The sequence below is a fragment of the Mesocricetus auratus genome, unplaced genomic scaffold (assembly GCF_017639785.1).
Source record: "Mesocricetus auratus isolate SY011 unplaced genomic scaffold, BCM_Maur_2.0 Super-Scaffold_100010, whole genome shotgun sequence".
Taxonomy (NCBI): Eukaryota; Metazoa; Chordata; class Mammalia; order Rodentia; family Cricetidae; genus Mesocricetus; species Mesocricetus auratus.
Genome location: NW_024429194.1, coordinates 63436486 through 63449501, shown reverse-complemented (window position 1 = coordinate 63449501; position 13016 = coordinate 63436486). Strand labels below are relative to the sequence as shown.

The window sequence follows — 13016 nt, the reverse complement described above, 5'->3', positions numbered from 1 at the left end:
TGTCTCGAAAAACCAAAAAAAAAAAAAAAGCAAAATCCTGTGCACAAATATTAAAAAACAAAAAGGGAACCTGAGCTGAGACACAAGCCACCGCTAACCCCCACTGTTTCTGGCTTCCTCAGTCACATCCCCAATGAAAACTTGCCTCCTGAACAAAAAAGAAAACAACAAAAAATGCCTGTCTCGGTTGGCTGGTAGACCAGTGACAGAATTCCCAGCTGAGTGTAGCTGGGCCTTGGGTGATAGAGCTAGACAGGAGGTCATCAAAATGCTCAATCGAAAGGCAAGCAGATAGAGCACAGACTGGGAAGAGTGCTGAGGGTGTGCTTTAATGTCTCCATCGCCCTGGCCTCTGCTCAGTGGTTTTAGAAACCACTGTTCTTATCACTAAAGCTGCTACACCTAGTCCAGATTCCATGGGCTTTTGCTACTCGCATATAGCTTCTGTTTCTCCAACCAAATTGTTTTGAGGAGGCATATATATTATTTGCTTTTTTGAGACAGGACATCTCTGTAACAGTCCTGGCTGTTCTGGAACTGACAGAGATCTGTCTCTCTCTGTAGGGAAAAGGGTCTAGCCAAAGAAACACACTGTGAGCAGAGCCAAAGAAACACACTTTGGCCCTGCAACCAGAACTAAAGAAATGCACCCTGACCCTGAAACCAGTGCCAAAGAAACACACTTTATCCCTGGAATCAGAGCCAGTGAAAGAAATACACCCTGGCCCTAAAACTAGAGCCAAAAGGCTAAAAAGAACCAGGGAAAGACACACTTTGGCCCTGAAAACAGCCAAATCTGACCCTAATCCTGTACAGAAAACTAGCCAATCCCTGAGCAGGAGATTGAAATCTGACCAATCCTCTGTGTCTGGTTAGCTTGTGGCTGTCACTCTGGCAGAGGGCAGCCAGTCTCCTGGATTCTTCCCTCCCAATAAACCCCTTCGATGAGTTTCGGGTGAAGACCTTCTTTTGCAGCAGACCAGAGACGACCCTGGGAAGAGCAGAGCTAGTAGGGCTGTTAACACTTCTGCCAAGGAAACCTTACCCTGGTGGAGCAGAGTTGTTGCACTCCACTCTCCACTCTCCAGGGAGCGCAGCTGAACCATAGCAACTTCGCTGGGAGGCCATCGCCTGCCAGAGCAGAGCTGATACACTGGGGAAGCCTTTCCCTGACGCAGGGCTGTAAGCCTTTCTCTGAAGCAGGGCTGTAAGCCTTTCCCTGAAGCAGGGCTGTAAGCTGCTACGCTTACTGTGGTAGTCCTTGGCTCCCCAGCTCCAGGATACCTTCCCGTCTGAGCCATGACTCCCGAGTGCCAGAATACCTGTCCCATCCGATCTGTTGAAATGCTTACAGTCTCTACCTCCCTAGTACTGGAATTAAAGGAGTGAGCCACCACCGCCAGGCCCAGAAGCATATATCTTACATTTATCTACCACTCATATCTAACAGTAACATAATTATGCTGGCACTAGATAGATGCTCAGCAGTTAAGGGTTGTTCTTCCAGAGTACCTAGGTTCAGCTGCCAGCATCCGGATGGAGGCTACCAACTAAGTGTAACTCCAGCTCCAAGGAATTCAGCATCCTTGACACTGTACAACACACACACACACACACACACACACACACACACACACACACACACGCAGACAAACCAGACACATAAACTTAATGCTAAACTTGTTGGTCCGCAGTGGTGGCTCTTTAGTGTCCTTTCCACTTCGCCTATCCTTTATAGCACCGTTTCCACGAGCACCTTAATGTTCTGTCACAACACAGGCTCCGTCCTGGCCTGTCACCAGAGCAGTCCCATCAACGCGCAGTAACGTATACAGCTTCACATCCTCGTGGTTGCGTCCTAAGGACTTTCAAGAGTTTCCAGTTCCTTGAAGGCTAAAGCCCTGTTTGCTATTTAGTCGTGCTGGTTCTAGTATACTCAGCGAAAAGTTTCCGTTATCCTCTATAAATCAACTTTGAAATCTCCATCTTCCTTCAGAGGAGCGGGGTCATAGAGACGAGCGGCGCAGAGCGTATCTTCGGGCGGCACCACAGAAATACCGCGGAGGTTGGCTAGAGCGTCGCACGCCGAGCCGGCTTCCTCTTCGTTAGTCCTCCTTCCCAACATGGCGCAGTCGGTTAACATCACGGAGCTGAACTTGCCACAATTGGAAATGCTCAAGAACCAGCTGGACCAGGTGAGGCCCGGTCCCGGCACCTTCCAACCGTACCACCTCCTCCGGCTGCGCGAAGTCGTTCGCCCCGCGCCTTCCCGTTGGGGGAGGCTTCCTTTCCCAGGGAAACCCCTATCCGGTCCCAGGTCCCGCCCCCTCTGGCCGAGCCCAGCTCCCCCTCGGGTCCCCGGCCTGACCCCTTTTATCTCCGTTTCTGTAGGAAGTGGAGTTTCTGTCCACGTCTATTGCCCAGCTCAAGGTGGTGCAGACCAAGTACGTGGAAGCCAAGGACTGTCTGAACGTGCTGAACAAGAGCAACGAAGGTATGGGTGAGGCGGGACACCTGGGGAACCGTCGCTAGCCCGTCCCTGCCGTTTCTTCCCACTCTGGTTTTCCTTAGAGAAAACTGCCCGTTACGTAGTGTGTATAGATAGCCACACGAGCCCCTGCATGCTGCCTACGGGAAAGCTAATATGCACACGACATCTCTCGGCTCCCGTCACCTCTGTTGCTGTTCTTTTCTCTGTCTATGGATTCTGAGCCCCTTGGGAGTCCCTCCCGCTAACGTCTTCACGTGGGAGCGGCCAGCCTTCCCCAGCTGTTTGTCTCCATTACTTTCACAGGAAAAGAATTATTGGTCCCACTGACGAGTTCTGTATCCTTTCCACAGGAAATGCCACCTTACCTTCTTCCTCAGTCATTCCTCAAAATGGAAAAAGTTTTGGTAACAGTCAGACAATGATTTTAAGAACGGTCATAGCCGGGCGTGGTGATGGGGAATGCCTTTAATCCCAGCACTTGGGAGGCAGAGGCAGGCGGATCTCTGTGAGTTCGAGGCCAGCCTGGTCTACGCAGAGAAATCCTGGCTTGAGTCATACACACTTCAAAGTTCTCATGTCTAACCTAGGACCAGTGTCTATCCAATACTTTCTAAGTTCAATGAAGAATTGAAGTGTAATGTTTTTCTTTGCTCATCTAATATGTTCATCTAATGTGGAGATAAAACTGGCAGTCGGCTAAAGCAATAGGAAAATAGTAGGATATTGAAATTGGGAACTTGGCTCTGTTAGTTTCATCTTAATTGTGGCTCATTCGGGAACTACTTTCAATAAGAAACCTAGATTGTGTTTATCTGTTGAAAATAATCCGTGAGCCAGGCGTTGGTGGCACAAGCCTTTAATCCCAGCACTTAGGAGGCAGAGGCAGGCGGATCTCTGAGTTCAAGGTCTACAGAGCGAGTTCCAGGACAGCCTCCAAAACAATACAGAGACGCCATGTCTCAAGGAAGAAAAAAAAAAAAAAAAGAATCCGTGAAATGACAGGCTAAGAGAGAAACCTAAGAGTAGCGATTTGTGAAGATTGCTTAAGTTAAATAATAATGGCAATGTGGGGCTGGAGAGGTGCTCAGAGGTTGAGAACACTGGCTGCTCTTCCAGAGGTCCAGGTTCAAGTCCCAGCACCCACACTCCAATTCCAGGGGATCTGACACTCTGACACCAATGCACTAAAACAAATTTATTTAGTGGGTAAAGATGTGCAGAAACAAAAAAAAAAAAAACAAAAACAAAAAACAAAAAAAAAAAGATGTGCAGAAACACATACAACCTGAATTCAATCCAATACCCACATGGTGGAGGAGAAAACCAACTCCCAACCTCCACACATGTTCCATGGCATATGCACTTGGGAAAACATATACACAAAGCCAGTAAATGTAATATAAAAAAGGTTAATTATGGGCTGGAGAGATGGCTCAGCGGTTAAGAGCACTGACTGTTCTTCCAGAGGTCCTGAGTTCAATTCCCAGCACACACATGATGTCTCAAAACCACCTTGAATGAGATCTGGTGCCTTCTGCTGGCATGCAGGCAGAAGACTGTATACACAATAAATAAATATTTAAAAAAAGGTTAATGATGATCTGAGGCTGGAGAGAGGGCTTTAAAAAAGGTTAAAGATGATCTGAGGCTGGAGAGAGGGCTTAATGCTTAAGAGCACTTCTTGCTCTTGAAGAGAACCTAGTTTGGTGTAGGTAACTCCAATTCCAGGGATCCAGCAACCTTTCGTAACTTCTGTAGGCACCAGGCATGCAAATGCACATATACATAATCTAAAAAAAAGTAAGAATTTGTAGTAATCCGTCAGCATTTATGGCTGGGGTGGATAAGTCTATCTTTCTACTTACACTGTTGTGGAACCTTGGGAAAGCATGATTACATCTAATCTGATCTTTGTGGAAAGACTAATGGGGAAATCCCTGTGGGATCAGGACAAGAAAGTGTTCCAGCTTCTGTTGTCTTCACACGAACCAACTCTGGCTGACAAAACTGTGTCTCATGCCGGGCTAGTTTTCCCTTAACCCTTGCTTCTCAGATGTATGTCCCTGGGAAGTTACATGATGTAGAACATGTGCTCATTGATGTGGGAACTGGGTACTATGTGGAGAAGACAGCTGAGGATGCCAAGGACTTCTTCAAAAGGAAGATAGACTTCCTTACCAAGCAGATGGAGAAGATCCAGCCAGCTGTGCAGGAGAAGCATGCCATGAAACAAGGTTAGTTCTATAAAACTATCTATGATGGTCTGTCTGTCTGTCTGTCTGTCTGTCATGTCTCTGGGAGGTGGCAGGGGAAGCATGTGAGTGCCATGGTACATGTGTGGAGGTTGGAGGAAATTTTGCAGGAATTAGTTTTCTCCTTTCATCCTGGGTTCTAAAAATTAAACTCTTGTCATCAGGCTTCGTGGCAAGTGCTTCTAGCTGTTAAGCCTCCAGGGAATGTCCTGACCCTTTCTGCCTCCATGACAAAGAATACTTATTGCATAAGGCATGGTGGCTTGCACATGTCTGTAATCCCCAAGACTGAGGAGGTTTGCCGGGCGTTGGTGGCGCACGCCTTTAATCCCAGCACTCGGGAGGCAGAGGCAGGCGGATCTCTGTGAGTTCGAGGCCAGCCTGGTCTACAGAGCGAGTTCCAGGACAGCCTCCAAAACAATACAGAGAAACCCTGTCTCGTAAAAAAACAAACAAACAAACAAAAAGACTGAGGAGGTTAAAGTGGGAGGATTGCATAGCAAGACCCTGTCTCAAAAGAAAAGCGGTAGCCAGGTTTTGTGGTACACACTTTAATTCCACCAGTTGGAGGCCAGTGTGGGCTTCACGAGACTCTTGTCCACCTCCCAAAAAGACTTACTTGGTTTAGGCTTGGGGAGAGATATACAGTGGTAAGAGTGCCTAGCACGCTGGTAGGCCATAGCACACGCCTTTGATCCCAGCCGTTGGGAGGCAAAGGCAGGCAGATTTCTGAGTTAGAGACCAGCCAGCACTACGTAAAGATACATTGTCTCAACAACAGAAAAGATGTTTCTGTTTCTCTGTGGTGTCCTGATGTGTTATCCTGGGAGTTTAAGTGACTTGAGAAGAAATCTGATAATGGGTTAGGATAAAATGCCTATAAACACAGTAGAAATCTGCTAAGTAAACACTAGCAGTTATCATATTGGCTGTACATAGCAATGCTCCAGGAGGTTTAAAAAGAAAGTAGGTGTAGGTCCAGTTCACATTTAGTCTGGAAAGAGGGTATAGGAAGCTGCTTTTGATGTTAAAGCCAGGGAAGTGTTGGTGGCTTTTTGTTTTATTCCAGTGGTTATCGTACTGACTGGCACAGTGTAGACTCTGTGTGTGTGTGTGTGTGTGTGTGTGCGTGCGCGTTTTCCGGGTTCTCCCTAGGGTGTGACTCTCCTCCTTCTCTCTTAGCCGTCATGGAAACGATGAGCCAGAAGATCCAGCAGCTCACAGCCCTGGGGGCGACTCAGGCGACTGCCAAGGCATGAGGATGTGTTGCAGAAAAGAAGCAGAGAGGAACCTTCTTTCAAGGGGCCTAGGACTTTGTGGGCAATGGCCTACTGGTGTCTGGGAAGAGATGGTCTTGTGTTTAATGTTAATAAATGTGCCAGCTGGGCAAATGGTGGTCTTTTCTTGCGTTAAAAAAGGACTGGTGGTGAACTGGGAGTGCCCAGAGGTGTACTTTTGCCTTCAACCCGAAAATGGGCCAGCCACGTTGCCTTTCGAGGTTCCGCTTGAGGCTTTGAGGAGCTGGAAGCAAGCGTGCACGCTTTTTGTGGTTGCCATGGGAACGGCTTGCAGGCGGAAGTGAAACTGCACTAGACACTTCCTCTTCCGGGTCGATCTTCCCTTGGAGGGAACCGTATGGGTTGTCGTTTCCTGCGTGGTATCATAACAGTGTTGCTGCCGCTGCGGTCAGTTCTGCAAACCCAGCGTCGCATGCTCGGTTCGGAGTCCGTCTCGCCCCCTAAAAGGCCTCGCAGCAACCTCATGGCACCGCCGCGAATCGGGACGCACAATGGCACCTTCCACTGCGACGAGGCTCTGGCCTGCGCGCTGCTCCGCCTCCTGCCAGAGTACATGGTATGGACGGCCCGCGAACCTAACCTGAGCACTCCCCTCTGGAAACGCACCCTTCACCCTCTGACTCCTGCCTGACAGCACCCCCTTTCTGTGCCTGCAGGATGCAGAGATTGTGCGGACTCGGGACCCCGAAAAACTGGCTTCTTGTGACATCGTGGTGGATGTGGGTGGCGAGTACAACCCTCTGAGACACCGTTACGATCATCACCAGAGGTGAGTTCACGAACACCTCTTCGACTGTCTTGATTTAACTTTCGTTTATGCTGCAATCTTGCCCAAGTCCATCACTGCCTCGTGGTTGAAACCAAACTCCTTAATGGCTCTGGGACTGAAACCTGCCTCAGGCAGCTGAATCCTAATTCAAGGATAGTCCACTACGGTGGCCTTTTGCGTTGTTTTTATTATATGTAATTATGTGTTTTGCCTGAATTCATATCTGCACCAAATGCATTGGTGCCCACAGAGGTCAGAAGGCGTCGGGATGCCCTGGAATTGGAGTTAAGGAGGGGTGTGAGCCACCATGTGGATGGTGGGGTTTGAACCTGCCTCTGAGGTTGCAAGAGCAACCAGCTCTTTTACCATCCCCAGCCCGTTGATGGTTAGCTTTAATTTTCAACTTGACACAACCTGGATTCTAGAATCACCTGGGAATTGGTTCGGTGAGGGTTTATTCAGATTGGCATGTTTGTGGGATGTCTTGATTACCTTGATTGATGTAAGAGGCACTAATTCCTGAACTGCAGGAGTTAGAAGTAAGCCAAGCAATAGAAATATGCATAGGCTTGTTTTTTCTCTGCTTTTGCCTGTGGGTGAGATGTGATTCTTAAGCTCCCGCCCCTTCCCTGCTGTGGTGGACTGTGGGCTGATGCTGCCCTATGTTGGTTTCTGTCAGGTGTTTTATCATGGCAACAGAAGAGAGCTATCTGTTACCCACACCACCATTGTCACCCTTCCCCTCACCGTAAACCCTGCTCAGACTGGAGTGAATGTTCCCACTTCCAAAATTTCACAGCTCCTCCTTCCAGTTCAGGAAAATTTGTCCCCTTCAGTTGTGTTTGTTTGCAGTTTTTCCAGACAGGGTTTCTCTGTGTAACAGCCCTGGCTGCCCTGGAACTCTCTCTGTAGACCAGGCTGATCTCGAACTAGAACTCACAGAGATCTGCCTTCCGAGTGCTGGGATCAAAGGTGTGTGCCACTATGCCTGGCTTGTTTGCTTGCTTAATTTATTATGTATACAGTGCTCTGACTGCATGCCAGAAGAGGGTGCCAGATCTCATTATAGATGTTTTTTTGAGTCACCATGTGGTTGCTTGGAATTGAACTCAGGACCTCTGGCAGAGCAGCCAGTGCTCTTAACCACTGAGCCCATGGCTGGCTTGCTTGTTTGTTTTAAGTAAAAAGCATCTGTATGGAATGTGAATAGGCTTTAAAGTATAGCGCCTACTTAACCTAACATCTGCATCCTATTACGTAATCTAGAGATGATTGAAAAGATACAGGAGGAGTAAGGAAGGCGGTGCACACTGCTAACCCCAGCATTTAGGAAGTAGTGGCAGGAGGGTCAAGAGTTAAAGGTCACCATCTGTGAGCAAGTTTGAGCCTAGCCTGGATCACACAAGACCTGTTCCTATCCAGAAAAAAATTATAGCTAATCATGGTAGCACCCACCTTTAATCCCAGCACTCGGGCAGCAGAGGCAGGCGGATCTCCTGAGGCCAAGCCTGGTCCACAGAGTTCCAGAATAGCCAGAGCTACACAGAGAAATACTGACTCCAAAAAAAAAAGCAAAACAAGCTGGGCGGTGGTGGCGCACACCTTTAATCCCAGCACTTGGGAGGCAGAGGCAGGCGGATCTCTGTGAATTCGAGGCCGGGCTGGACCGATAGCCTCCAAAACAATACAGAGAAACCCTGTCTCGTAAAACCAAAAAAAAAAAAGCAAAACAAAAAATGTACACAGGAAGATGTGTAGTTTATGGGCAAACATCGCCCTATTTCACATACAGGACTTGAGCATCTGGAGCCAGGTCCTTGTGGTCCTGTGAACTACAGTGGCTCTGTCGTTTTGTCCACCTCCCACTGGTGAACCTGAAAGGCAGGATCTTAGATTTTTCTCCTTAATGTGTAAAACACAGAGCCTGGCATACAGTAAGTGATGAGTTCCAACCATTGTCAAGTGAGTGCAAGAATAGAAGCTTTGAACCAAGGCCTATGTTGGCACTGGAGGAAAAGCAAACCTTTTTTGAGTGGGTTTTCTTCTCATTCGTACAGCATGCCCCATCCTGCTGATACCCAGGTTGCCACATTTAAACTTGCATGCACAAACTAGACTCTTGGACCAACGCCTTCACTGTAGCCCTTCCCTGTGCTCCTCAGGACTTTCACAGAAACCATGAGTTCCCTGTGCCCTGGGAAGCCATGGCAGACCAAGTTGAGCAGTGCGGGACTTGTCTATCTGCATTTTGGGCATAAGCTACTGGCTCAGTTGCTGGGCACTAGTGAAGAGGACAGCGTGGTGGATACCCTCTATGACAAGGTAGGGACCTGAGCACAAAGATGTCCTATATATACATTCCTACCAGGCTGGCTAGGAATGGCTCTGATGCAACACTGGACTAGGCTTCTGGTCAGTATTACTAGACTGTAGGGGACTGTCTTAGTCACTGTTCTGTTGTTGCGAAGAGACACCATGACCATAGTAACTCTTATAAAAGAAGTCATTTAATCGGAACTTGTTTATCATTTCAAAGGTGTAGTCCATATATATCATCATGGTAGAGAGTGTATATTGGCTTTCAGGCAGACATAGTGCTAAAAGGGTAGCTTCCTGTTCTATATCCAGATTGGCAGGCAAGAGAAGTGACACTAGGCATGGCTGTCCAAGGACACACCTCCTAATCCTTCTCAAGTAGTGCCACTCCTAATGACTAAGCATTCAAATATATCAGCCTGTGGAGGCCATTCTTCTTACTCAACCATCACAGGGACCTAACAATCACCCTCCCCATCAGGTATGCTCTTTGTTCCTTCCTAACCTACATCCTGGAGTGAGGGGTGAGGATTCGACATTAATATGTAAAAAAGGGGTCTTAGTACTTTATTATTTTGAGATAGGTTCTCCCTATGTTGCTCAGGCTGGCCTTGAACTTGTGACTAAGTAGTATGCTTCCTTCTCCACTTATGGGCTGGGACTGTACACACCATTCAGGGGAAGAGCTTTGAAAGCAGCTTTTTCCAGTCTTTCATGCCATACATCCAAAAACAATTATTCCAGGTGTGGTGGTATACATTTCACCCAGTACTTGAAAGGCTTAGACAGGAGGATCTTGAGTTCCAGGCCAATCTGGATCCTGACTCAAAACCGAGGCCAAACAAAAGAGTTATTTGGTATTTCTCAGTAAACAGATAAGGCTGTTTATGCTCGGAGGCATCCGACTCAGAGAGGCTGGCTCCCTGGCTGTTGAGCGTCTCTCAGCATCTCCATGCTTCACTGCTAGCACAGGAGTTGGCAGGCTTGGGCGGAAAGGAACAGATTACAGAAGCATCTGCAGGTTCAGGCTGCTGCTGTTCAGGCCAAACCGTACCAAGGACAACACTTAACCCTGCTGTTCTGTGCCGTTCAGATTCATCCAGTCCCCAGCACCTCTGACAGCATATACCCTGAATCCAGCCTGCAGCTTTGGACTGTTGGGTTCAGACCTCAAGCTCAGTTCTCCAGCATCTGCCCTGTTTGTGTGTGCCAAGGGGGAGGAAGTGAGAGGGTTAAGAGCTTTGGGAGTGCCAAGGCTGTAGACAAATGGGGTCACTTATTTCCTATGCTGATGGTTTTTGTGTTTTTTGTTGTTTTTTGTTTTTTGAGACTGATTTTCTCTGTGGCTTTGGAGGCTGTCCTGAAATAGCTCTTGTAGACCAGGCTGGCCTCCAACTCACAGAGATCCGCCTGCCTCTGTCTCCTGAGTACTGGGATTAAAGGCGTGCGCCACCAATGCCCTGCGGTTGATAGGTTATCTAGCTGATTATGCTAGTTTTAAGTGAGTATCAAACCTGGTACAACAAGAGATGCTATGCAGAGAGGAGTTAACATTGGATTCTCTCTGAGGTCAGTGCTCTTTCGAAACATCACACATGTGACTCATATGAAGTGCATTTTATAGGGGAGTTTCTCATCAATATCTCATGCTGCTGCTGTCCTAGAATTTGAGGCTTTTTTTTTTTTTTTTTTTTTTTTTTTGGTTTTACAAGACAGGGTTTCTCTGTATTGTTTTGGAGGCTGTCGGTCAAGCCCAGCCTCAAACTCACAGAGATCCGCCTGCCTCTGCCTCCCGAGTGCTGGGATTAAAGGTGTGTGCCACCACCACCCGGCTTGAGGCATTATTTTACTATTTCTTCAGACTCAAGTGTTGTAGCTGCTAACACATTAAAAAAATTTTTTTTGAGGCAGGTTCTCAATATGTAGTCCTGGTTGTCCCTGAAACTCAATGTAGACCAGCTTGGTCTTGAACTCACAGAGATCTGTCTGCCTCTGCCTCTTAAGTGCTAGGATTAAACATGTGTGCCCCAATGCCCAGCTTAAAAATTTTTTTTAGTGAGGGCTGTAGCAATGGCTCAGTCCTAAGAGCACTGGCTGCTCTTCCAGAGGTCCGGAGTTCAATTCCCAGCGACCACATGGTAGCTCACAACCATCTGTAATAGGATCTCACACCCTCTGCTGGAATCCAGGTATATATGCAGAACAGCAGTCATACATGTAAACACACACACATCCAAATTAATGAGGGGAGCAGCCCCCTGGGCACATATGCTGCCCTGGTCTTGGCCACAGGTGTGTTAGAAGCCGTTTCCTTCCCTCGTTCTCCCTCTTCCCTACTGGTCAATGGTGAAACACTCAGGACTGTTGTGGGGAAATGTGTGTTTACTTTCTGTGAAACCTATGCCATCTTTACAATGATGGATATCACGTGCATCTCCCCTGCTGCTTTAGATGTACGAGAACTTTGTGGAAGAGGTAGATGCAGTGGACAATGGGATCTCTCAGTGGGAAGAAGGGGAGCCTCGGTATGCACTGACCACCACACTGAGTGCCCGGGTTGCTCGGCTTAATCCCACCTGGAACCAACCGAACCAAGACACTGAGGTAAGGAGAGCCTGAATCACCTGAATCACCTTGGAACCTGAGGACAAAGGAAGAACAGATGCCTTTCAAGTCAAGTCCTGTGAAGTAGAATTTGGGCCAGTGCCCAACATGTTTTATGGTTTCCACTGTTCCCAGGCAGGGTTCAGGCGTGCGATGGACCTGGTACAAGAAGAGTTTTTACAGAGACTAAACTTCTACCAGCACAGCTGGCTGCCAGCCCGGGCCTTGGTAGAGGAGGCTCTGGCCCAGCGATTCGAGGTAGACCTGGGAGGTGGCCTGAGGGCCAGGGATGCTTCTAAGCCATCTGGTTTACTGGGTTCTCCTGCTTCTACCCAATCCTAGCCACACACTACTTCCCTTTCAGGTGGACTCAAGTGGGAAGATAGTGGAACTTGCAAAAGGTGGATGCCCTTGGAAGGAGCATCTTTACCACCTAGAATCTGAGCTGTCCCCCCCAGGGGCCATCACCTTTGTTATCTACACTGATCAGGCTGGACAGTGGCGAGTCCAGTGTGTACCCAAGGAGCCTCACTCATTCCAAAGCCGGTGAGTCCCCACAAAACTACCCTACCTGCTTTCAGATCTGTTTCAGCACTGTTGGGAGTCTGCCACCCTTATGCCTCCGTTTGTTATATATAGGCTGCCCCTGCCAGAGCCATGGAGGGGACTTCGGGATGAGGCCCTGGACCAAGTCAGTGGGATACCTGGCTGCATCTTTGTCCACGCCAGTGGCTTCATTGGTGGGCATCGCACTCGAGAAGGTGCCCTGAACATGGCCCGTGCCACTCTTGCCCAGAACCCAGCACCTACGCCCCTTGCAAATGCTGTAGTCAAATAAAAACTTCATCTCTAACTGACCCGGGTCCTACCCACCAAACCAATTGATTTTCTCAGACTTGGTAAGTACAACATCCTATGTACAGGACCCTATGCCAGGTGTTTTCCCACTGCTTCTCAGCTTTGCTTTTCAAACCATTTGACAACTATCCGAATGGGCTAGAGAGGCAGCTAGCATTGTTGCTCGGAGAGGAGCCAGATTTGATTCCCTGCACTGACATAACTGTCTATAAAACTCCAGTTCCAGAGAATCCAACACCCCCTTCTGACTGTGGGCACTAGTACACAGGTGATACACATATGTACATGCAGGTAGCATACACATAAATATTAAAATTTTAAAAATAAAGAGAAGGCTTGGAGAGATGGCTCAGCTGATAAGAGCACTGGCTGCTCTTTCATAAGTCCTGAGTTCAATTCCCAGCAACCACATGGTGGCTTACAACATA

General features: G+C 48.1%; 2 protein-coding genes across 3 annotated transcripts; both read left to right on the top strand.

Moving 5' to 3' along the window:
* The first annotated feature begins 2035 nt into the window (after positions 1-2035).
* On the top strand, positions 2036-6134 carry Pfdn5 (prefoldin subunit 5). The gene is made up of 5 exons (XM_005067304.4): positions 2036-2195; positions 2392-2494; positions 2795-2826; positions 4545-4725; positions 5926-6134. The coding sequence occupies exons 1-5, from the start codon at positions 2124-2126 to the stop codon at positions 6000-6002; spliced, it is 465 nt and encodes a 154-aa protein (XP_005067361.1). The 5' UTR covers positions 2036-2123; the 3' UTR covers positions 6003-6134.
* A 101-nt stretch (positions 6135-6235) lies between these two features.
* Positions 6236-12587, top strand: Myg1 (MYG1 exonuclease). 2 transcript variants are annotated; one of them, XM_005067306.4, is made up of 7 exons: positions 6236-6597; positions 6698-6810; positions 8973-9132; positions 11578-11730; positions 11866-11988; positions 12095-12276; positions 12370-12587. In XM_005067306.4, the coding sequence occupies exons 1-7, from the start codon at positions 6379-6381 to the stop codon at positions 12566-12568; spliced, it is 1149 nt and encodes a 382-aa protein (XP_005067363.1). In that variant the 5' UTR covers positions 6236-6378; the 3' UTR covers positions 12569-12587. The 2 variants fall into 2 exon arrangements, with proteins under 2 accessions (XP_005067363.1, XP_040609680.1); XM_040753746.1 differs by having other exon boundaries at positions 6389-6597; positions 6676-6810.
* The last annotated feature ends 429 nt before the right edge of the window (positions 12588-13016 follow it).

What these genes read in the sequence shown, in the direction of transcription:
- Myg1 (XM_005067306.4), top strand. Translation starts at nt 6,379, where the DNA reads ATGGGTTGTCGTTTCCTGCGTGGTATCATAACAGTGTTGCTGCCGCTG. An exon ending in CTCTGGCCCAGCGATTCGAG is followed by an intron (nt 11,989 to 12,094) that starts GTAGACCTGGGA and finishes CTTCCCTTTCAG; the next exon opens with GTGGACTCAAGTGGGAAGAT. An exon ending in CCTCACTCATTCCAAAGCCG is followed by an intron (nt 12,277 to 12,369) that starts GTGAGTCCCCAC and finishes TGTTATATATAG; the next exon opens with GCTGCCCCTGCCAGAGCCAT.
- Pfdn5 (XM_005067304.4), top strand. Translation starts at nt 2,124, where the DNA reads ATGGCGCAGTCGGTTAACATCACGGAGCTGAACTTGCCACAATTGGAA. An exon ending in TCAAGAACCAGCTGGACCAG is followed by an intron (nt 2,196 to 2,391) that starts GTGAGGCCCGGT and finishes CCGTTTCTGTAG; the next exon opens with GAAGTGGAGTTTCTGTCCAC. An exon ending in TGGTCCCACTGACGAGTTCT is followed by an intron (nt 2,827 to 4,544) that starts GTATCCTTTCCA and finishes CTTGCTTCTCAG; the next exon opens with ATGTATGTCCCTGGGAAGTT.